The 26,360-nt window shown below is 37.3% G+C and overlaps 2 protein-coding genes across 3 annotated transcripts in view; both read right to left on the bottom strand.

Annotated features, from left to right (window-relative positions):
* The window catches only part of LOC114660831 (protein transport protein Sec61 subunit alpha), a 54,957-nt gene extending 34,783 nt beyond the window's left edge, over nt 1-20,174 (bottom strand). The window contains exons 1-2 of the mRNA XM_028813763.2: nt 20,046-20,174; nt 12,488-12,555 (exon numbers count right to left, since the gene is read on the bottom strand). Coding sequence (XP_028669596.1) covers nt 12,488-12,555; nt 20,046-20,052 — 75 coding nt within the window. The 5' untranslated portion in view covers nt 20,053-20,174. The remainder of the gene's footprint in view (nt 1-12,487; nt 12,556-20,045) is intronic.
* A 2,495-nt stretch (nt 20,175-22,669) lies between these two features.
* Nucleotides 22,670-26,360, bottom strand: part of dhtkd1 (dehydrogenase E1 and transketolase domain containing 1) — an 82,189-nt gene continuing 78,498 nt past the window's right edge. Inside the window, exons 17-18 of one of the 2 annotated variants that reach the window (XR_007934942.1) lie at nt 24,014-24,743; nt 22,670-23,694 (exon numbers count right to left, since the gene is read on the bottom strand). Coding sequence is in view for 1 of the 2 variants with exons in the window: in XM_028813800.2 (XP_028669633.1) it covers nt 24,642-24,743 (102 nt within the window). In the remaining variant the exon portion in view is untranslated. Of the gene's footprint in view, nt 24,744-26,360 lie in introns of both variants that reach the window. The other variant, XM_028813800.2, reaches the window with a different exon arrangement.

Consider the following 26,360-nt stretch of genomic DNA (forward strand, 5'->3'; position numbering starts at 1 on the left):
TACGGACATCAGAGGCTGCAATTAAAGATGATGTTTATGAATCAACAATCTTTATGCTGTTCTAGGTAAAAAAACAGGGAAGAAAATCACAACACACTAGCAAACAGGATAGGGCAGTATATGAAATTTTTAATTTGACTGAATATGTAAGAAAAATCAATAAGCAAATGTCAATATCGCAACATTGAGTTTTTATTGGATTTTACACAACTTCTGCAATAAATAACATTTTTGATATCTTTAGCCCTCTTTTTAACACTAGAATCCCTGAAGCCTACGAAAATATTATAATAACGGGCCACCTTAAGGGTCTTCAGATATTGAATGACTGAAGAATATCAGAAACTTGTACAAAAACTACCTGATTGGGTAGAATCTCGGTGGAATCGTCAGGTTACACTAACCCTAAAAGAGACTCCAGAGTTTCCAGGCTTTAAAGAATTTGCAGCCTTTCTGTCAACAGAAGCAGAGATTGCATGTAATCCGATAACCTCTCTTATTGCTCTTCATGCTTCGGAGCATAAGGGTGAGAAACAAAATCTCAGAGAAACCAAGAGAAACATGGCCAGTGTCCTTAACACTCAAAGTGTTAGTGAAAACAGTGACAGTCAAAGTTTGACTAAGATCAGTATAGGATCTCAGTGTATGTTCTGCAGTGATGATGGTCATCAGCTCCATAGCCGTTTAGGGCTGATGTCCAAGCCTTTGGATGAGCGACCGAAATTTGTGCAAGAAAGGAAACTTTGTTACGGGTGTTTGATGACTAGACATAATGTAAAAGAATACTGTTGTCGTCACTCCTGTGACCTCTGTAAGAAAAGGCATCCCACATGTCTTCATGATAGTAGCTATGTGCCAAGGGCAAGAACATCAACTTTTGAAACCTCAAGTGAAGTTAATAGCAATGAAACACCTACTGCAGTAGTGCTCACTGTGACAGAAGGAAGACATTCTACAGTATAATTACCTCCATGGTTGTGCCAGTCTGGGCGTCATCATGTGGCCGCCCAGATGCTGAAAAACTTGTTTATGTTCTTCTTGATATTCAGAGTGACACTACATTTGTAGACCAAGGCATAAGTGATGCACTAGAAGCAGATAAGTTTCCAGTGAAACTAAAATTGTCCACCATAATTGGAAGAGACACACTTGTAAAGAGTGAAAGGGTCTTTGGACTTTGTGCGAGAGGTTACAACTCCCAGGTTTATATTGAGCTTCCTTCTACATACACTAAAGAGTGCATACCACTAAACCATTCCCACATTCCTACATGTGAAACAGCACGAAAATGGAATAATTTGTCAGAAATTGCAAATGAAATCCCACCATTGCAAGACTGTGAAACTGGTCTTCTTATAGGCTATAATTGCTCAAGAGAATTAATGCCTAGGCAGGTAATTGAGGGTAAAAATAAAGAGTCATATGCAGTGCGCACGGACTTAGGATGGAGTATTGTAGGGCCCTCATCACCACATATGGATTCACCTAGCAATATACGTCTGTGCTACAAAGTCACAGTTAAAGAGCTCCCCTGATGACACCTGCAGATGCAATTCGTATTTTGGAATCAGATTTCAAAGACACCAATGAGGAGGAAAAAAAGGTCTCTCAAGATGACATCCTTTTTCTGAGAAAATTGTAAGAATTCTTTCTTTCTTTTTTTAAGAAAAACAGCCTTAACCACTATGAAATGCCCGTACCATTCAAGAAGAGACCCAGTCTTCCCTACAACAATTCACTTGCAATTATTCGGCTTGATCATCTGAAGAAGAAATTACAAAGAAATGATATGTACAAGGAATACTATGTGAGTTTCATGGAAGACATCATAGAAAAGGGTGATGCAGAGGAAGTTAAAGACGAGGGCAATGAAGAGACTTGGTACATTCCTCATCACGGCATTTATCATCCTATGAAGTCAAACAAACTGGGTGTTGTGTTTGATTGTTCTGCGAAATATAAAGGAACAAGTCTCAATGACCATCATCTCACTGGGCCTGACCTAACGAACAGTTCAACTGGAGATCCTGAGGTCAGAGTATCACAGATCACAAGTGCTAACCACAACAGCTACAGAGCACAAAAGCCTCATAGATCATCTGATCAGTTTTTCATCTTGGTCATGTACTGTTGAAGCTGTTGCAAACATTCTTAGAAGAATCAGATGGAATTTCCACAGTAACAGAAAGGCAGAATACAAAGAGTCTTATAATAAAAACACTGCAGAAACAAGTTTATGGAAATGAGCTAAAGATACTTAAAACAGGAGTTCAACTGCCTTCACATAACAGTCTGTTTTCTCTTGATGCTTTTATAAATAAGGATGGTGTGCTCAAGGTGGGAGGAAGACTTAGTAGCTCTTCTCTTCCTGATTCACTGAAACATCCCACAATTCTGCCCAAGAATCATCACATCACAACTTTGATAGTTGGTCATTGTCATGAAAGGATCAAGCATCAAAGGAAAGGTCTTACAATTAATGAAATCAGATCAAATGGTTTCTGGATTCCTTATGTCAGTCGGGTAGTAACACGTCATATTCATCAGTGCATCACCTGTAGGAAGCACATGAGACCCATGGAAGAACAAAGAATGGCCAACTTGCCTCCAGAACGAGTGGATCATTCACCTCCATTCACATATTGTGGAATGGTTTGTTTTGGCCCATTTCTTACTAAAGGAGATAGAAAGGTAAATAAAAAGGTACGGTCTTCTGTTTACCTGTTTTTGTCCTCAGGCCATTCATATAGAAAAGCTGGATGACATGTCAACAGATGCTTTTATCAATGGACTCTGCTGCTTTATCGCTATACGTGGTGCAGTTTGCCAAATAAGGTCAGATCAAGGAAGCAACTTTCTAGGAGCAAAAAATAAGCTAAAAGAAGCACTTAATGAACAAATAATGGCCTTTCTTGCTGAGAGACACTGATTTTAACATGAATGCGCCATACTCAAACCATGTTGGTGGCGTTTGGGAACGTCAGATCAAGACAGTAAAAAATGTGCTTAACATCACTCTCTCACATTCTTATGAGGAATGGCAATGTAAGGCAATGGCAATTGTAAACAGCCGTCCCCTTACCACTGACAACCTTAATACCATACCATATTACCATATACCATATTTATTTGTTGAGCGCTTAAAAACACAGCATTACAACCGACCAAAGCGCTGTACAGTTAAAACAAACAGGACTAAAAACAAAATATTTTTATTTTATTAATGACCCAAGTAGTCTTGAACCACTTACCCCTAATCACTTGCTGACTCTGAAATCTACTGCTGCCTTGCCTCGTCCAGGAAAGTTTATTAAACAGGACATGTATGCAAGAAAAAGATGGCAACATGTTCAATATCTTGCAGAGCAATTTTGAAGCAGATGACGGAAAGAATATATTTTTAACATTGCTCTCAGACAGCACTGGCACATACCAAGAAGAAGTTTGCAAATAGGTGATATAGTAATAATGAAAGAAGATGATCTGCCTAGAACTGAATGCCATTTATGTAGAACAGTAGAGGCCAAAACTGACAAAGATGGACTTATAAGGAGGGTCAAAATCCACCTTGGAGACCGGAAGCTAGGGGTGGGCGGTATGACCAAAATTCTACATCACGGTATTTTTCTAAATTATCCCGGTTTCACGGTATTTTTTTCCCCATGCATGAGTGGATGTTAACCACATTTTCCACTGCAATGACTGGCTAAGAATAACCTATTCCACTGTCATGAGCATTGTACATTGTACAAAAAAACATTTTAATGTGCACACAGGTTTGGATTGCCCCATAAAGTGATAGTTTTCAAGAGAAGGAATCACATTGCATGACAGATGCAGTCAAAACATAGACCCTTTTTATTGAACAAATTTTGCAAAACAAACTAATTTTGACAACATATTTTCAACCATCCAAAGAGGTATTTAGACTTAGTAAAATATCCAGAAGTGCTTGTCAAAAGTTGTATTGCACTGAACATGCCTTAGAAAAGGAATAAATAGTAAATATTTTTTGTAAAACAACTACACTTTCTGTTAATGCTAACAATCTCTGTCCACTGACACGTTAAAGTGACTTTTTAAACAACTTTAGCATCATTAAACTGCATAATATTTAAACTAATAAATAATAAACAATAAAATAAATAATTGTATTATTACTGATAGTTGCACTATTACTTCAAGGCTTCAAGCCCCGGGGCATTACACAGTATTCACCAAATTAAAATAAAACAAAACAAGTGCAATCTTGGTGATGACATCTTTACCAACTGAACCATCATTTAGGCAAACTGCATTAATATGGACCTTGCTTCAAGCTAAGCTATATACATAAATAATAAAACTGCAACTTGCATTGATAATGCTATTTGTGGTATAGCCCTACGGAATCGTATTAGGGCCACAGTGAAGAAAAAAAAAAAATACGGACACAGGGAAGAAAAAAAAAAACTATACGTTGAGATTAAAGTCGACATTTCCACTTTATTCTCATAGTTTATAATTAAAGTAGAATATCGTAAACTAAACTTCATCCTAAAATCATGGTTTAATTTACTAGATTTTCTCAAACCTCATCATAAGTTAATGCAGCACATTAAATGCTTTGTGTTAATTGTTCCCCGACCCAGTTGTTAATCACTACGCTTCTTAAACTGACTTCCTCCGCACTAAGAGGAGACAGCGGTCACCGCACAGAATACATTCACTGTATGATATTCCTGCTCTCTGAAAATTTAGAATGCTAAGATAAATACTTGATATCATTTTCATGATGAAATGCATTAAAGCAGGTATTAAACATGCACGGTAGTGTGGCGGTAGTGCTGCTCCCTCGCAGTAAGGGGTCCCCAGGTGTATGTTCAGGGTAGAGAACTTTATGGCAGGTGTGACGAGGCTCCAAAAAAACTGGATGTATGAATGGGTATCACACAGGTTTAACTTAAATACTGTAAATGTTGGGTTTGTGATCTGGTGGTCGGAGACACGAACACAGAATTCAATGGATGTTCTTCTGAGCAGGCATTCTTTAATGCACGCGTGCTGTCTCTGACGTACCAAAACCCCAATTCCTATCCTTCCTTTTTCTTTCTCCACATAACCAATCACCACACGATAAATGTCTTTGTGAAATTAAAACTAGTTATAAACTTAGCCCACAGAGTGTTCAGAACTTTAAAAATATCTTCGTTATACATGTTTAATTATGCCATCCATTCAGGGTTGTGCCCATCCCTGAATGAGTCGCCAGCACATTGCAGGATGAATACGAGCAAAACATACACTAGCAGGGTCAATATAGCATAACAAAACCCCACATCCTACATGACTTTGAAAGGAAACTGAAGCACGCTGAATAAACCCACCAGAAAAACATGCAAATGCAAGGCAGGGTGCACCCGAGACACCCTTGCTGCGAGGCAGCAGTGCAACCTCCACATGATTAATACATGATATAATTTTCATGGTGAAATGCATTAAAGCAAGTATTTATTTTAGCATTCTAAATGTTCAGAGAGCAGGAATATCATGAAGTGAATGTATTCTGTGCGGCGATCGCACTCCTCTTAGTGCAGAGGAAGTCAGTTTAAGAAGCTCGGGGAACACTTAACACAAAGCATTTAATGTGCTATATAACTTATGACGGGGTTTGAGAAAATCTAGTAAATTTAATATTCATTTTACGATGAAGTTTAGTTTATGATGTTCTACTTTAATGACTAAGTACGAGAATAAAGTCAACATGTCAACCTTATTCTCGTCATAAGAGTCGCGATTAAAGTGGAAATGTCGAGTATAAAGTCAACATGTCGTCACACTATTACACAGTACATTACACTGTATTGAAAACAAATAAAACAAGTACATCTTGGCTTGCAGTATTATCCAGTAGTATAGAAACAATATTTGCACATTTGACCTTTTAAAACCAAAGCATCTCTAGGCAACGGACATGACTCCTTTTTTTCGGCAAAAGTTCTTCTGTGTCATCATGTTCAACTTTATCGTCAGCTACAGCTTCAGTTTCGGAATGTTCTCTGTCCATTTTAACCACGCAATACCTACACTACCACACCTATTTAGCGGTGTAGCAGTGAAAAAGAGCCCCCGTGCAACTCCTCTGTGTTTAGCGGTGTAGCAGTGAAAAAGGTCCCCACTTGAACAGTTTCCCGCTGCGCCACGTTCCGAACGTCGTTTAGGCGGTATAAGAAAAATCCATATCATAAAAATAAAAAACGGTTTTTGGTATGAACCGGTATATACTGCCCAGCACTACCGGAAGCTAGGTAAAAAAGGAGAATGGCTCAGCAAACCATCAGCAGTTGAACACCCTATTCAGAAGCTAGTCATTTTTCTGGAGAGTGGCTAAGATCTGCTCCACAACTCTTTCCACAACTTGACCCTCACCTCTTCAATTAGTTTGCCATTTCATTGAGCCTGTTGTTTAGTTTATAAATGCTGTCTTCAATTCTCTGTCAGTGTTGAAATCATTATATTTAAATCTGTAATGATTTGGTGAGAGTGTAAAGGACACATGATGCTTCAGCAGGGCTTGAATCACAGCGTTTGCATGACTTTTATTTTGATGTTATTGGGTGTCTTTGATTTACATAATTAATTGTGCAGTTTTTGCCGGGAATAGGAAAGAAAAATGGAGACATATTGGGGTTAACAAACAAGCACCTCACTGAAAAGTGAACAAGGGATTAATTTCTGTGTGTTATATGTTAAAAGTATGTTAAGTGGTTTACATGCTTTTTATTGTGTACTTCAGGCATGTCAAACACGCGGCCCCCGGGCCGCATGCGGCCCACAACAGAAATCTGTGCAGCCCGCATGACAGATCCTAGTTAGCACTGAACTTGTACAAAATGGCTTATTTTACAATATAAACTTTGAAGTAAACTTAGTAAAGTAAAATTTGATTTTTGGAGGATTTGTTTTCCAACTTGAATTACTGAGCAATGAATTCAGTGAGTATTTTCGTGATTTCAGTTCACACAAACAGGGCATTGCGCTGTTCTCTTACAACGTTGAGAATGCGCCTGAGAATATCCAAATGGAATTGATTGAAGTGCAGTCAGATTCTATTCTGAAGGCAAAATACAACGAAGTTGGTGTGCCAGGCTTGTATGCTTACCTGCCACCCTCGTATGTGCAGATCCGTAAGTTGGCATCGAGAGTACTGTCAATGTTCGGAAGCACTTACCTTTGTGAGCAATTGTTTTTGTTAATGAAAGCTACCAAAACCCTACATCGCTCAAGACTTACTGTCGAGCACCTTTCATCCCTCATAAAAGTAGCAGCTGCACAAGATTTCAAGCCTGATATTGACGAACTGGTTACTAACAAGAGATGCCAAGTGTCGGGACAAAAGAAATAAATCTCACACTGTAAGGCTCCTATATAAGCAATGAATATAATATAATGAATACCAATCATCAAGACACTATATAAAAGGATTGTCCTTCCGTCCCGTGAGTGCAAAGCGTAGCGGTATTCCGCTTATCACAGACTTGCGGCTTGCGGTACGAAGCGATGCGATGTGAGCAGAGTTCTGGTGCTCCCATTGTTCCCTTGCTTTTGTGAGCAATGCGCTGGAAAAATAGACAAAATTATGTCTCTGGAAATAATGTTGATGGAGTACAAATGCCTCACCGCGTAGTAAATATCAGGGGAGATGGTGCTTGCTTATTCTCATCTATAGCTTATTTAGTGCATGAAACTCCGTCTTTAGCGGTACAGATTCGGGCTGACATTGTACGACATGTTTTAAGTAATTGGTCAAGGTTTCAGCCATTTACAATGATGCCGTCAGGAATCTCCTATACAAATGAGCTTCAGTATCTCACTGAAATGTCAAAGACTCAAACTTATGATACCAGTTCTGAGCTAATGGCAGCGGGAGAGTTGTGCCCCTATGAGTTTCAAGTATATTATTATGGAGTCCTACACTCCAAGTTTGGACAGGCACTCGAGGGGATAAAAAAAACTTAGGTTTTCGGGAGATGTTATGAATGGGCACTTTGATGTTCTCATTCCTACACTTACATGCCTGATGTACACATGGAGCGCACACAAATTGAGGATAAAAGTCGGTCGCCTTAAAAGGCGGGTGAGCCTAGTAATATAATAAGGACCTAGCTAAGAAGTTAAGACTCTAATTCTACACTGTTGTATGGAGACTGCATGGAAATAAATTGCTTTTCTTTAAACTTTAAGTGTTACATTTTTTAAAGTTTTCAGTATTGGAAAGAAAGCTACAGTAACTTTGTATAATAGTATAATAGTATTTGTTACAGTACGGCCCGCTGACGCACGTATGGCAGTCGAAGCGGCCCACCAATGGTAGTGAGTTTGACATGCCTGGTGTACTTTGCCTTTATAGCTCTTACAGTGTGTTTATGAAACAAAGTCTCAGAAACGGTAATAAACATTCATAAACCATCAGTCTGAGAATTGACCATCATTCAGCCGGGGTCGCTACAGTGGGGGGGCTGGAGTTTAAGACAGGTCAGATTTAGAACTGTACATAAAGGAATAAACAACAGTGTAAAAATAAAAATGCATAGCAATGTAAATTTTAACCCACAGTTTAAATGCAAAAGTAAAATGAGTAACACATTACAAAAAATAATGTAAAAAAAAGTTTGCCTTAGTGCTTAAAGAATCAAAAATAAAACAAGTTGGATTTGTATTACTGTATGTACCTAAGCATAATTATGATATTATTGCAATAACAGAAACTTGGCTAAAGAACACATATAGGGTTGATGCACAAATATTGAGGGTTACTGTTTATGTCAAACATTGTTTGTTCGTTGCCGGGGCAGGGCAAGAGCAGGCTCACAGCGGTACAGTGAGGCACCACAGAAGCGAATCCTAATAGATCAGGGTCGCGCTACAAGTCCCTGTCTTGTACCCCAAAACACAAGGCTTAGTCTTAGTAATTTAGCAAAACCAGCTATATTCACCTTGATACAGGAACAGCAGGGTTATTTATTGTAGCGTGATCTGCCACTCACCTATAAACAGACAGTAGTCAGACAGGGTCATGGCCAGGTTAGTGGCCAAGTTATACTGTGCTCTGCATTTACAATGTTCCTTGCATCACCCATTGAGTTTGCTTTGGCGGAGAGACGCAGCAGAGCTGTGAGCCTGCTGTTGCCCAGTCTTCCACAGAAGCGGTGATCGCACTTCCATGTGTTGTCCAGTTGGGGGAAGTCCCAAGAGAGTTTAGAAACCTCACATTTTCTTGAATGAGTGGCACATTAATAGGAATGTTTATTGAACGAGCATCACTTAACTTCATAAAAACAGCTTTTTCAACGTCTTCAAATGCAGCAGTTCGCATATATTTTCAACCCGAGATTTAGCTTCTTTTTTTTGCTCAGTCTTTCAAGAAAGTTGACAGTGTCGATGGCGAAATTCCGAATTCACTGGTAACGTCTGTTTTCTTTTTGCCGCAATCGAGATCTGCAAAAATTTACAGTTTTTTTTTTTTGTAATATGAACTGTTATTTTTTCGTGTCTGCCGTTTCTATAGGAGGGTGACAATGAGTTAAATTCCAATGGATGTTTTTCAAATGTTGACGAGCAATAAGGTATCACTGAAAACCACCGAAAACAAAAACAGAACAGTACGAGGAAAGTTCGAAGAAAGATCTTTTATTTTTTTTATTTATTTTTTTTTTTTAAACAGTGTTTCTGTTTGGGGATCGTTGTGCACAACTGAGTTGCGACCACAGAACTAACTGCTCTGTGGATGATTCATTCAGGCATTTCAAGGTCTTTTGGGCACTTCGTTGTAATGAAAGTATCTGCTGAATGTATTTTGTAGTAATGAGATTTCTATAGACTCGTGTCCTATGGGGAAACTGTCGGGACAATAAAAATACTTCTTTGTAATGAAAATTTGGTTGTAACAGAATTTTGCCTGTATATATTCCTATTCCTGCATTGTGTATCTCTCAGGAACCACAGTAAACTAGTGAAATGTATAAAAAAAAATGGAAGCTTGAATATATTACCACATGATACAGAAACAATGATTGCACAGATCCAAGTAATATAGGTGAATACAACTAAATTAAACTACTATTAAAGCCAAGATTGAGCAATACCTATCAAGTATACAGCACTTGCTCCTAAAACTGTTTCTTGAAAGCACTGAAGGGTATGCCACACTTCTTACAGGTTTTTTCTCCTATAAAAAAATGTTTTTTTTTTTTTTTTTTTAATTGAATTATTACAAGCAAGTAACATTCCATTAAAGCAAGTCAAACTTACCAAAACTAAATTCAATTCACCCCCCCCCCCCCACCCCAAGAAACAGCGGAAGGCCATTAGCCAGTGAAAAACTTTCAAAGTAGAAAAGAGGGAAGAGAATCATTTTCCCCCAATATAAAAGCTTATTCTAAAAACTTTATTGATAAGATCGTGCCAGGTTTTTAAAATAGTTTTGAACAGATCCTCTGTTTTTAGTAGCACTCTTTTACATTACTATGTTTAAAGGGTGTGTGTTCAGTATGCATTTTAAATCTTGGTGTCAAATAGAGAGGCATTGGTTCATTATGGACTAGAATGCTTTTTGTCACAAGCTGAAGCTCTACCAATGTGGAGAGTTACAGGGGCACTAATTTACTGGAAAAGGCATACGGTATGAAATTAGTCTGGAATTATTAAACTCAAGAAACAGCAGAACATGGGAGTACAGAACAGTCCCATTTCATAAATGAATATAAAAGGAGTGAATTTTATTGTTACACTAGACATTAAGCCCATTACAATAATGGGCGCTAGAACAGTAGTGCATAAACATTAGTAGGAACAGTCTATATTAAATGGCAAGGGACCTTGACTTCATTCTGTGTCTGTGAGCGTTCTTCCAGGAGACGTTGCTTATATAGGATTTGATTGTCTGTGTCTTTTGTCCTACTTGATGTGTCTGTGTTTTTGGGTGGCATGTTAGTAGACAGTCACAGTAATATAGGCTTGTATGTCCGTAATATTTTCTGTTACAGTAAAACTGGTTTGCATGTGCATGTGTCACTGTATTGTGTGCCTTTAATTTTCTCTCGCAATAATACTGGTTTTTATTTCCGTAAAATGCCTGTAATTTTCTCTGACAGTAATACTGGCTTAGATGTCCGTAATATGCGTTTAATTTTCTGTCACCACAGTGGGCAATCAGCAGAGTCTCCCCAGCAACTGATGTAATGTGTGGCATGCAGCTGATAATCGTGCACCCCTTCAATGACTGACACTTTACTGGGCCAAGCTTCTTAATCGCAAATCTGACATATCAGAGTGAACACTTACACAACAACAAACACTAATCCCACCTCTTTGGGGAAGCTGGTTTCTGCGTCTCAGTACCCGATTGGATTTTTTGTGCCTTATGTTTTAGGTCTTACCTCATTTACCAAAATCTGATTGGATCAGCCACACGATATTTTATAGGTCCAGCCCTCTCTGTCTTGTATGACGCATCAGGCGGCCTTTGAAGCATCTGCTTTGGAGCATCGCACTGTGCCCCGCGCATGCGCACTTCACCAGAAGACACACACATACGGACACTAGACGCACACAGGGGTTTTATTAAAGAGGATATTTATAGAGTCACTATTGTCATGTGTAATGTGAAAATAACTTACTAACAAATAAACTAATAAATTACTAACCTAATTAACTGGCAAGAAGCTAAAATAACATCAGTAATACTTTTCAAATTGCTTGGCTTAATGGTAGAAGTATCAAAACTAATACAAAGGGTTATGTATAGCTGCACATGATTATGACATTATTGAACCTGAGAGATGGAAATGGATATATCACAGATGGACATACCATATTTAGGAAAGACAGACAAAATCGAAAAGGCACAGCATCCATTGTAACACACGTGTGCTTAGGAGACCGTTTATAGGCTTAAAAACAAATGATTCTCAGCCAAGCCAAGGGGTGGAGTTGTCCAGTAATAGTCTCTCCTTTTTTCCCTCTGCAGACCCTCAACAGAAACCATTTCCTAATGACATAATTTCCACCAGCCAAGATCCCTTCTCCTGATGACATCATTATCAGTTCCGTTTTCACCAGCTCCCCCCTCTTCCCATCTCCAACATACAGTATATATCCACCATCTTGCCAACGTATGTCAGTTCTGTTTTGCACTAGTTTTCTATAAAGACATTACTTTATTGTTTTTGCATTCTTTCAAGTATACAGGGTACAAATTGCCCAAACCTTTATGGTTACCCCTGCCTGTTATTACACCATCTATATAAGTGGGAAAGAATTTGAATGAGTGCCTGCTTCAGTTGGGTGACGAGGTATATCTTATTGAGGATACTGTATTTGGATTGGACTTAAAACCAACAAGGATAAAGACATGATATTGGGAGGGTATTATAGACTCCCCCATGCAGATAACAGTGCTAATATGCATTTTCTTTAATAATAAAAATGTTTAACTTGTTCACTTTACCTTTCTCTCCGGCTTCTGTATTTCAGGCAGGACTGCACAAAAAGGCTTTATGACCTCCAAAAATTTTACTAGAGAAAGAAAGAATATGCATTTGTATTAGAATTAATGAACTTGGTGTTAAATTAGAATTAGTATTGGCAGGTTACATATATAAAACCCTACACAATATAAGCAAATTTACAAACATGGTATATACAGTGGTGTGAAAAACTATTTGCCCCCTTCCTGATTTCTTATTCTTTTGCATGTTTGTCACACAAAATGTTTCTGATCATCAAACACATTTAACCATTAGTCAAATATAACACAAGTAAACACAAAATGCAGTTTTTAAATGATGGTTTTTATTATTTAGGGAGAAAAAAAATCCAAACCTACATGGCCCTGTGTGAAAAAGTAATTGCCCCCTTGTTAAAAAATAACCTAACTGTGGTGTATCACACCTGAGTTCAATTTCCGTAGCCACCCCCAGGCCTGATTACTGCCACACCTGTTTCAATCAAGAAATCACTTAAATAGGAGCTGCCTGACACAGAGAAGTAGACCAAAAGCACCTCAAAAGCTAGACATCATGCCAAGATCCAAAGAAATTCAGGAACAAATGAGAACAGAAGTAATTGAGATCTATCAGTCTGGTAAAGGTTATAAAGCCATTTCTAAAGCTTTGAGACTCCAGCAAACCACAGTGAGAGCCATTATCCACAAATGGCAAAAACATGGAACAGTGGTGAACCTTCCCAGGAGTGGCCGGCCGACCAAAATTACCCCAAGAGCGCAGAGACGACTCATCCGAGAGGTCACAAAAGAGCCCAGGACAACGTCTAAAGAACTGCAGGCCTCACTTGCCTCAATTAAGGTCAGTGTTCACGACTCCACCATAAGAAAGAGACTGGGCAAAAACGGCCTGCATGGCAGATTTCCAAGACGCAAACCACTGTTAAGCAAAAAGAACATTAGGGCTCGTCTCAATTTTGCTAAGAAACATCTCAATGATTGCCAAGACTTTTGGGAAAATACCTTGTGGACTGATGAGACAAAAGTTGAACTTTTTGGAAGGCAAATGTCCCGTTACATCTGGCGTAAAAGGAACACAGCATTTCAGAAAAAGAACATCATACCAACAGTAAAATATGGTGGTGGTAGTGTGATGGTCTGGGGTTGTTTTGCTGCTTCAGGACCTGGAAGGCTTGCTGTGATAGATGGAACCATGAATTCTACTGTCTACCAAAAAATCCTGAAGGAGAATGTCCGGCCATCTGTTCGTCAACTTCAAGCTGAAGCGATCTTGGGTGCTGCAACAGGACAATGACCCAAAACACACCAGCAAATCCACCTCTGAATGGCTGAAGAAAAACAAAATGAAGACTTTGGAGTGGCCTAGTCAAAGTCCTGACCTGAATCCAATTGAGATGCTATGGCATGACCTTAAAAAGGCGGTTCATGCTAGAAAACCCTCAAATAAAGCTGAATTACAACAATTTTGCAAAGATGAGTAGGCCAAAATTCCTCCAGAGCGCTGTAATAGACTCATTGCAAGTTATCGCAAACGCTTGATTGCAGTTATTGCTGCTAAGGGTGACCCAACCAGTTATTAGGTTCAGGGGGCAATTACTTTTTCACACAGGGCCATGTAGGTTTGGATTTTTTTTTCTCCCTAAATAATAAAAACCACCATTTACAAACTGCATTTTGTGTTTACTTGTGTTATATTTGACTAATGGTTAAATGTGTTTGATGATCAGAAACATTTTGTGTGACAAACATGCAAAAGAATAAGAAATCAGGAAGGGGGCAAATAGTTTTTCACACCACTGTAAAAGCCAAAAATCCAAACAAACAATTTTCATTTGTTGTCTAAAAGATAGCAATCATACAATAACTGAGGCTGTCTTACTAACCAGTAAGCAGCACCAAGTTGTTGCAAAATATTAGAGGTGGAGCAGAGAGCAATTCATTAGAGTATTACAACATTTTCTGATGCAATACATCATCAATACACTGAGGCTAAACACCTGATTCCCCGTCTCCATTTTTAAATGGGGAAAAAATATGTAGGAAGCTTGGCAGTTCTGGTAATGTTTGCAGGTGTGAGAATTTTTGGAATGTACTGTATACTGATTGTATTTTATTGTTTGTCGCATGACAAAATGCATTCCTTGTTATACACCAGAAGATGGCATACCATAAATGTTAGCACTGCTATAAAGAACTCTATGCCAAACATTCTCTCCATAAAAATGCTCTTTAAGTTGAACATTCAGATTAATTTAGTTTTTTTACATTTTTTCAAAAATGAAAGAAATTGGAAACATATACTTTGCAGGTATTGTTGTTTTAAAATCAAATACCTTGGCATCTTACTAACTGGAATTTTTCTTCCAACTACTGCTTTTGGGAACGCTTAAAGTCTGATTTGTACCAAATTAAGAATTCATAATCCAATTTAATCAGACAGAAAACAGGAAGTCAAGAAACGGCAGCGGAAATCACTCATCACATATGTCTACAGCATTCACAAGTATGTATCCGGTTCTGTTAAGTCAAAGTTTTATTTCCAAGAATACTGCAAAGAAGATTCACTCACAAAAGAAAACAAGGCTAAGATCCTTAAAATAAAAACATAAGGCATAACAAGGTACTTTTACCGGCATCTGAGAGGTGTTCAGATTTTACTTTAGTACAACAGGTTAATAAAGTATTGTGAAAACAGCAGGTCAGCTATCTATATATGTTTGGGGTGGAGTGGTGGCTCTGAGGGTAAGGATCGGAGCTGGTATCCCGAAGGTTGCCGGTTCGAATCCCCATCACTGCCAAAACAGCAAGGCCCTTAACCTTCAATTGCTCCAGGGGCGCTGTACAATGGCTGACCCTGCGTTCTGACCCCAAGGAGTATGCAAAAACTAACAAATTCCTAATACAAGAAATTGTATATGGCAAATAAAGAAAAAAAAATCTATTCATATATAGACTCTCCTTTCCCAGTCTTACTAAACTTCATTTACAAATGTACAAGAAAAATTAGAAAAAAACCAAAATAATTGTCTCTGTGGAGCAAAAACTGCTTTATAGTACTAGTAATTGTGCTAAGATTCAGACAGTGAGTATTTTTTTTTTTTTTTTTTTACTTAACATGTCCATAGGCTTGCATGCTGACAGATACATACATAGACATTACTGCAAAGGTTGTCAGACACTGTTCAGGAAACACTTTTATAGAAAGTAAAAATATTTACTTGAGTCAAGAGTTTTTCCTATTAGGTATAAAAGATTGAGTCTTTTTTGCTTGTAATGATATGGTTTCAGTTTCAGTCATTTAAAAGTGATAAATGCACTGAAATATGAAGAATAGAATACCATTTTCAGACTTTTCAAAAATTACAAAGAATAGCAATATTATATTTTGATTCAAGAACTGGATTACTATCATATTGATAGGTTCCAAACAATGCCCACCACTACCAAATACACATCCTTTTCATTTGCGAAAAAAATTAAAGTGTAGTATTAAACTCCATCATAATGTAACTGAACAGTTAATGGCAATTTCAAAATTTTAGTAGGTGATGGGTTGACAAAAACTTGACTACAGTCTGAAGAAATGCACTTTGACACAAAGGTTTTTTTCCTCTGGACACTGTGCTGGGGATAAGGCAGAGACACACACACAAAAAAAAGTTTGCTTCAGGTTTTGATTGTTGCTAGAAAGCTGGGTGCTCTATTCACTTGATGTTACTATTAAGCAAAATATTAGTAATGTCTTTATTACAAGGCCTAAATGCAAAAAGCTTACTAACACCTTTGTGTTCTGTTACCTGGATTACACCCTTCTTGCTGGCCTTCCAAAATGCACCACTGCAGAAAGTTTAGAGTATTGTTGCTAGAATACTTACCTACACTAGTACTAGGTACAAAACTTCCCCTGTTCTTAGTTCTTGTCATTGGCTGCCTCTTTCTGTATTATTCATACACGGTAAAAAAAAAACTCTTCTATTTGTTTTAAATATTTGTATGGCCTGTATCCTCCCCATCTATTGATATTTTTTTTTACTTGTAAAAAGTATTTTTTAAAAATACCTTATTTTGCTTTTATGTATGTGTTTCATATTTTGCTTAATGTAGGATTACTCATCCCTTTTATTATTGTGTAGCACTTTGATGACATATCAATACAGATAGATAGCTATAGATATATTACAAAAAAATATGATGGCCACAGGCATCTAAAAATATAAACTAGGAAAAGAAGTAATTGGACACACAAATGTCTATTTTACAGAGAGAGAATCTTATGTACATAGTCTATGTAATTTACCATTGTGTATGCTTAGTTCGGGTTCTTTCAGTAAAGGTTTCCTAAGATACTTTTGTCTTTGGCCATATAGTTGTATGAGTGTTGCTAAAAGAGAATTTTTTTTTCTTTTTAAATCAAAAATATAAAAATGAGCATGACAGCAGCAATACTTTAGGCACAATACACTGTGATAGATGTACAATGAAATTTGATAACGACGTCAGAAAATTGGGTCATGTGACTGCTCACACTACAAGACAGCCAACGTGACAGAAATTGTTTAGTTATATGATAGTCCAATTATAAGATATGCAATTGCACATCACAATTCATCTCGTACTGCATGTGAAACTGCATGTAGCAAGATTTGAACCCACAACCCTCAGGGTTTGAAGTCCAAGGCCTTAACCATTAGAAAACAGTGCCCGCCAATAATATTAGCCCTTGGTTATATAAAAAAAACTACAAATATTGTACACAAAAAGAGCACTTAGGTACATAGTACTTTTGATACACATACACCTGATTAACTAATATCACTACAGCTGATGCCCATTGCCTTATAAATTTCCAAGGGGAAGCCAGGTAACACAGCTAGTGCTATATAAACAAACATTATTATTAATACTGCTGCAGCGGGCAACATGCCAAGTGGGTATGTTATACCAATACAATATTCTCAGTTTTTATTTTGTCAAAATCAAACAAACACTGGAGATAAGGACAACAAAATAATTGGGAAATAACACAGCTTGTCTTATCAAATTCGGATTTTATTTCCAACAAAAATGCAATCCTGTTTTATGTTATGTAAACTACAAAAGTAAGTCATATTTAATCGTAATGTTTGAGAGGTGACAAATTTAACTTTATTTAGAAATAGGGTTCAGTGTAGTCCTGACTCCTAACTAGATGGATGGATGTTAAAATAGTAAAATTCTTTTTGAAGAAATATAAAATGACAACATCTAAGAGAATAATCAGTCATCTTTTCTGCAGTGCCACCTAAAAATAAAGTGGCAAATAAAAGCATCACTTTTTGATTGCAAACTTTCATGTCTGTTTACATAATCTGTTACATATAACATATGATACAATAATGAGCAGCACCAATGAGGCACAACAGCACTGGATCAAAACCGAATTACTTGTTTTGTTATGATAAAGCTACAAGGCATTGAGAAAAGTATACCTGAAACAGATTTGGTCATATCCTGCAAAGCAATGTATTGTGCACTTTATACACCATAGATTCTACTTCTAACTTGTTTGACCAGCTCAGGATCATGGGATGCCAGTGTCTTTACTGGCAGCATTGTGAACAAATGTTGACCCAATCCTTGACAAAGCAATAAACTATCACAAGATACAAACTTATTCACATTGCATCAATTAACTTAACAGCACATATGGATGACAAAAAAAATGAAGTAGAACGCAAAATAGGTGCTACTGCCAAGATTGTGATGAGCCTACATGCTTATTACGCTGTTTTTAAAGGTATCACAATTAACCATAATTTAAAATAACTATGAATATATATTGTACAAATTAAATTAGCATGATAAGGATAAACTCTAATAAAAAATAATTATGTTGTTGCAGCAAGTATTATCAATATCATCTTACTGTGCAACAGGAATGGGCCAATAAACTTATCATATAATGTAATCTCAAAATGATTGAAGCATAGTACTGGATTTAACTTAGTACTTAAATGTAAGCTTAATACCAAAAATTGATTTATCTAAAATATTAATTTTATAAGCCAAAGGCATCAAGAGAAAAAGCAATGATCTTTAAGTATAAAAGCTGTCACTTCTCTGTTGCAAACTTGATTTGCCTTAGGTCAGAATGAAATGTCAAGTCATTTTCTAACCTGTTTAATCCTGAGCAGGGTCTGGGGTATCTGGAGCCAATCCCAGCTAGCATAGTGCCCAAGGCTGGATCAATCCCCAGGACAGGGTGCCAGCCAATTGCACCCTAACGTGCATTTTTTTTTTTTTTAAGTAGTATAACATGAAATTTAGGTTGCATTTCTCAAGAGCAATACTTTTACATATACATTTAAATGAGAAAGAATGACAAAACAACTACTACACCAGAGAGAGAAAAACTGTTATTGGTATTAAAGTTTATATATTACTTCAAGAACCATCACAAGGCACTTTACAACGCAAACAAACAAACAAACAATACAAAAAAAAATACAAGGGAAGATAAATTAAATGATGATCCATATAACAAATAAGGAAAATATTCCAGGAGTTCCCAATTGAGTAAATAAATACATTGGACTTGACTAAACAGCATAAGCTGAAGAACATGACAGCAGATTCGTAATCCGTAGCTGCATAGGTTTAATGCAGTTTAAAATAAATGCATGAATCTGGGTTATGTCACTAAACCCAAAAATGGTAGGATTCAACTATAGGAGTCTAGGATTCGCATTACTGGTCCCCTTGCGTGGAGTTTGCATGTACGTCCCGTGTCCACGTGCGACTCCTCCCACAGCTCAAAGCCATGCGGGTTGGGTGGGTTAACAATGTTAAATTGGCCCTGATATATGCGTGTGTCTATGTGTTCCTGCCTTGCGCCCAAAGCTGGCTAGGATTGGTAAAGTGGGTTTAGAAAATTAATGGACAGATGATCGAGTGAACCTCACGGTTGCCACAACTAAACGAACGCCAACACAAAACCTGTCGAGAAAAAGTAGGCGAAGCTCAAAGGTTTGAATCTGTAGGGATAGCGATGCTCGATGCTGGTCATGACACGTAGGTAATAGTACATTAATTGCGTTTATTGCACAAGCGTGCACGTTTGGAAGTTTCAGATTTTCACTGGTTTACCTTGAAGGACAGACAGGGCGCGACTGCAATCCACCAATCCTGGAGGGGTTTAAAAGATCCACATTTGACTTTGAATATACTAACCCGTAACACAGATTCAAGACACTCACTAATTATGAAAACAACCGAAATGATCCCATGGTAAAAAACATTGGGTTCCAAAATATCGTGACCGAAATTTCACTAACAAGCCAAACATCGCTAATTACTGCCGTGACAACATAGAGAAACCTTGTGGTGTGTCACATAAAATTACAATGGCTATGTACTGTGCACTGCTACATTTATGGAAACATGTCCACATGGCAGACGCGCTTACAAATCCACATTTGATCCTGACTTGTAACTTGCAGCCGAAGTCGACACTACGCCCGCAGCGCTACACCGTGCGTTCCTTGACTAGAAGAGAGATACTCACTGCCCATTTTTCCAGATTTACAACGCTTCGTGAGCCACTGTTACTAAAACAAGACTCTGGAGATTTTGATTTTAACTTCACCTCCTTCAGACCAAGCCACGAGCAGAGAGAAGAAAAAAAAAAGGGGGGGGGGGGAGAGGCTTAAACAAAATGCTAAACGATCACGTGACGGCCACCAACACTGGGAGATACGTCGGCGTGCGCGCTAAGTCCGCGACTTAACGCGCATGCGTATTCAACGGCACGATACACGCGCGGCGACAGACAAGTAAGTATGCTTAGTTTGCGAGTGGTCCTTATAAATAACTGGTGCATATAATCAGAGTGTAGCATAAACTAATAGTTCCAGTAAACAACTTTATAATATCAAACTGGGATTCCAGGAGGCGATTTACTGACATTTCTTACTAAAATATAAATTGAGAATCTTAATAGTGCAAGGCACGGATATGAATTTACAGAAGTTCTCTCAAATCAAAATATGCACAGAAAGCGACATGAATTAATCAAAACATTGCTTATAATAAATAAGAACCATTAGGGATGATCATAATAAAAATCTGGTTTTGGCTGTATATATCAAAAGGTAAAACTGAATTTTTTACTTGTACATTTTTTAACTTGGCTTAATCTAGTTGAAAGTAGTTGGCCACATGGCACCAGTCCATCATAGGGCACAGCTCACACTACATCTACTCAAGGTAGCTCAAGCATTTTTTACTGCCATAGGTGAAGCTGAAAATAGCACCCCACCACCTTCTTTATTTTGAGTGGAATAATCACTGCCATACCTGTACACAGAAACCTGGAGACACAGGAAAAGAACCAGAATTGAGGAAGTACAGCACTTTGGCGCAACCTCTGTTGTTTTAAATGTGCTTTTATAAATAAATAATCTAATCTAAGTATGGTGGGGAGGTTGCATACAAGTGCATTTACAATTTGGAAATGTCGAGCTGGACATTTGATTACTTATAGAAATGTCTATTTACAAGATTGTCTCAGAAAGATATGTTCTTGAGGGGTGACAGTTCAGAAAACATGTAGGAATATTACAGCCTTTAATTATTTGCATTGCAATATTTCTCTAAAGAAAAAAACGTGTTTCATAGTATCCCTCTTAAACCATAAATATATCTTGTAGCTTATTTATTAAACCCACTTAAACCAGTGTTTCTGAACAACTGGGTTGCGACCAATTTCTGAGTCACAGGCTGCTGCCATTGGGTGTGTATATCCCAACGTTTTCTATATGCAGACAATGTGAAAGCAGGTAACAGTGGCATCCCATTCCCGCTCTTCCATTCACACTCATTTGACCAAGAGGGAGGTGGGACATGCGGTAATGGGGAGAGGGCCCCCCACCTCATCCCCTCCCCACTTGTGGGTCCCTCATTAAAGTTAAAAAGGTAAAACTGGTTGCAAGAAACAGGGGTTGAGAAACATTGGTAAAGGTTGAAAAACACTGATTTAGAAAGTCCCAAACAGATACTTTCTGTATGATGATTATGTCTGGTGGCAGACAAGTTGTAAAATACATTTAATTTAAATTAATGAAATAAATTTGCAAACTAATGTACAGTAATCACAAAATTCAATGAACTTCTGGTATAGTGATTAGCTTTAAAAATGACCTCCGATTCCTTTTTACTGTATCCAACATATATAAATAATGAATGAACTATTTCCAAGTGTTTTTGAAGTGACTGATGGTCTAAGGAGAGCTTTAGTCTAAAAGATACAGCAGTTCTTTCATGTACTTAACAAATTTAGAAACACAAAGCAAAAAGATCATGTGGATATATGCATAATGACAAGCAGTCATCAAAAAGGAAACATACAGGAGGTAAGCATGTCAGACAACTGGCATTAAGTTTTACAGAACAACTTAAACCAAAAGACCCAACCAAAGGGAAACAGTGGTTATACCAGCTATGTCAAAAACCATGGTGAGTAGTGGTATCTGTTTGCAGAGACATGACAAACATACTGTCTATTCAAATGTTTGCTATTACAACACTTCATTATCGTGCTGTGACTCATAAAATCAAGTATGATAGAATATGGGATGACCTGCCAGGAAGAATGGGATAAATTGCCTAAATCCAGGTGTGCAAAGCTTGTAAAGACTTATCCAAGAAGATTCAGAGCTGCAACTGTTGCTAAAGTATCTTCTACAAAAGACTGAAGTAAGGGTCTGAATGCTAACAGGAATAGGAGTTTTGATTTTTAATAAATTTGCAAACCTTTTTTAAAACATGTTTTCTCTTTGTCATTATGGGTTATTGAGTGCAGATTGATGGGCAAAAATGGCAAATGCCTCCATTTAAAATCAAAAACAGGAACTGATCTACGGCACAAATGTACTGGGCAATTGTATGTACCGTGTTCAAGGGTAGACAGCTCTAGTGAACTAATAATATTAGCCCCTAGTACAGTATAATAAATGACAAATAGATACAGAAAAAGTGCTTAATTACACAGTACTTCTGATACATTTACTTAATTAATGGCACTATAATCAAGGCCTACTCTTAGGAAATTTCCTGGGTGAAGCTGAGTAATATAGGAAGTAGCTAATAAAACTAACTGGTTAGCAGAAATTGAAAAAAAAACACACATACTGAAATTACTCAGTTGTATCTTCTTTAATAAATGTATTTAATTCAAGTGTTTTAGCATGTTTCTTACTGTGCTAGATGTGTGTTTTGGGTGTTTCTTATTTTTTTATCCATATACCTTCACTTTTTGGAGTTTTCAATTTTCTTACAAACATTTTCTCATTCTCATTATATTACACATCTAAATAAAATAATTTTACTGAACAGAAGGACAAAACAGAACAAAAGGATTATTTGAAACAAATTTCCATGTGCAGGAATTCAACAAAAATATTACAAATGTAATTCTGAATAATGTTTGTTTAACCCACAGTAAGGCAAACATACAATTCCTCAATTTTGAAAATTTTATTTTTCTGGTATTCATTAAGATACAATAATTGCCAGTATATCTACAATACTATCAATGATCATTTAGGATAATTTAGACTAAACTAAATTTCACCTGATTCAGATTTACTTCAATTTCTTTCTACAGGACATCTGACTTTTTTTTTTTTTAATTTCCCCCTTATGAATAAATTAATTTTGGTAAATGTAATGAACATTACCCTGTGAAATCTGGTTCACGAAACACTTGAATATTTAAGGACAACAATTTAAACATTTAATTAGTTAAAATAAACTTCATTAAACATTTCCACTTTGGGTAACAGTAATATCATCTATGTACCAAATGTATAATACTATCCCACCCATTGAAAGTTTCATTCAGTATGTATAGATGGATTCTCAGTCCAGTAAATACGGCTTTCGCTTTAGTGGAGCCCAAAACAGTATGTTTGATCACTCTTAAAATTCATCCACTATCTGAACCCACTTTTTCCAGTTCAGTTTCCATGGGGGTTGAGGCCTACTCAGGCAGCATCAAGAGCAACGCAGGAACTTTCACTGGAAAGGATTCCAGTAAGTTCATATCACTTTATTTGTTTACGCGGGTTGCAACACCAGAAAGGTTAAAAAAACACTGCTCTATGTGACAATAAACTTAACTAATAGATACAAAATTTTAAAGAAACTGGCAATACCTTTTCTGAAGATTCACCCATCCATCCATTATCCAATATATATCCATTATCCAACCCGCTATATCCTAACTACAGGGTCATGGGGGTCTACTGGAGCCAATCCCAGGGCACAAGGCAGGAAACAAACCCCGGGCAAGGCACCAGCCCACCGCAAGGCACACACACACACACACACCAAGCACACACTAGGGACAATTTAGGATCACCATTGCACCTAACCTGCAGACACAGGGAGAACATGCAAACTCCACGCAGGGAGGACCCGGGAAGCGAACCCAGATGTTCTTACTGCGAGGCAGCAGCACTACCACTGTGCCACCCTTTCCGAAGATTCTTAAAAAAAATTTAACAGTAATCATTTGTGGATAACAACATTTCAAGAGAAAGAGACATTAAGCCATACTTTGATTGCAAAAGTCACTTTTTACAGTTCTACACCCTCAAGGTGATAGAACTCATCTGAATTACTGAAAGTAGAGAAATGACTCCTTGAGACATTTAACTCATCCTTATTTTACACAATTCAATGTACATATTAAGAAAAAATGCAAACCTACTGTATGCAGAGTTCAACCTGCAGAAGGTATTGCAGTATTTATATTGACTGTAACAAGACATATTTATTCAAATTACATTCTTTGGATCAAATGCATTTCAATTTTCAGCTTTTCAGTCAGTGAGGCCATAACACAAGCTACACTTAAACACATTGGTATCATATGTTAAAGCAGTTCCCTTCAGGAAGACATTTTAATCTATGACAGGTAGGAATCTGATGTTTAAAACATCCTATTTACAATGAAGTCATATTCCAAATACAGCAATAGCATTTTAAAACCTTTAAAATCTATCCCCTTGAAAAAGTTCTTGGCTTAGAATGCTAAACTGAGTTACACCTCAGCCTTGCAAGAAGAGTCTGATACTTCTGATCCTCCTCAACTGTCTGCCTATGCAAACGTTTTGGTGAGGATATCTTCTTGTTGTTGCTGGTGAAGTGTTCCAATACCGACAGCAGGTGCTGGAAGGGGTGGCCTACTTACAAGTCTCAACTGCAAAAACAGTAAAAAAGAGATATCATTATAAAGCACTTATTATACAAAACAAATATACAACCCTTTAAAGCCTTAAAATAAACCATACACAGGATAAAATATTACTTGAAAAATTACAAATTAATTTAAGTTGGAGGTCAAGTCATAGTACCTCACAGGAAGTATTTTACTGATTAGTTAGGTCCAAAGAAAAGATTGCCCATTTGCATGCGTAGTAATTTGTGATACTGGTTAAGAGGCTGAAATAGAAATATCAGAAAAATGCTTAACCTGTGATAAAATCATTAGTGTGACGCCTTAGAGATCTGTGCAAATACTGTTACACTTTCTTATTAATAACAGTAATATTCAATCAAATATGTTAAATGCGACATTTACACAGGAAAACAATATAAGGAGATTGCCAGCAATAAAGCAGTAAAAAATAAAAAATAAAATTTGGAGAACTCAGAATACCATTATGAACATGACATGTGGTTTACTTTAGCACAGCATTATCATCCCTCAAGCAATGTAAACAAGCAATCAAATAGTCAAATAAAAAAGTTAGGTTACATTGCAAATTGAATGTAAATCATGGGGCATCAAGCTTAAACTCTCTAATTCTGGTTTCCACAACAGAAGACCATCAACAGTGGCCAAGTTTAATCCTGGTGTCACACATGTGTGAGTAGGAGACAGCTAAAGGGCCTGAGTAAATGTAATACTATACCAGATCAGGGGGTGGCAGAGTGTACTGACTGTCTCTCTCAGTTTCTTGCCGACCATTCCCGGGAAATCTCGCCAGGTCCCGGCACCTCTGATGACATCACTTCTGGCACCTCCGATGATGTCACTTCCGGTTCTGGCATAGATGACATAATTTCCTTCACCAGGCCTTAAAACTGCCATCTTACCCCCAAGTATTCAGTTCTATTTTGGACTCAGTCGTGTGAATATCTCTGTTCAAACTTTTGCAAACTTTTTTGCAGCCAGGATATAATATACAGGTGGCTGCCCCAAACTTTTATAATGTCTGAAGTCTTGTCTTTGTCACACTGGAAAAAGAGCATGTTTTATTCTGTTTAGCTAAGTTAGTGAAAACTATTTAGTCTTTAAATATGGAGTCTATATATCTAACTAATAAGTTTTATTCTTGAAAATTCCTAAAGGCATGGATAGTTTGTTCTGAATTTCAGAATGCTTTCAGCTAAATGGCTAATACACATGCTCATAGACACTTGTAGTAGTAAGATGGGTGGATAGGTAGGGGTGGTGGGCATACAAGGTGGATTGTGAGAATAAATTAAGAAACACCAAACATTTGAATTGTCATGATGGGCTTTAAGAACCTGATTGAGTAAGATACTGGGATACCTAGCTATTAAACAATGAAGTGTGCCTAATGGATTTTATGGTGTTTTTCTCATGTATTTCAGGGAGTAATATTGGGCTAACCTCTTTCTCCACTTCTCTTTATTCTTCAACCCTTTCTCCCTACACCAAACTTGTTTCTAGTCTCTACTGCCTCTTCCACAAAGCTTCCCATAAACTCTTCCAATCAAAACTAATTGTCTAATGGACCTTTAACCAACCTTGGCATTTTGCTGGCATACTACAATACATTCCAATATC

Source organism: Erpetoichthys calabaricus, chromosome 1 (assembly GCF_900747795.2).
Source record: "Erpetoichthys calabaricus chromosome 1, fErpCal1.3, whole genome shotgun sequence".
In the NCBI taxonomy this organism is placed as follows: Eukaryota; Metazoa; Chordata; class Cladistia; order Polypteriformes; family Polypteridae; genus Erpetoichthys; species Erpetoichthys calabaricus.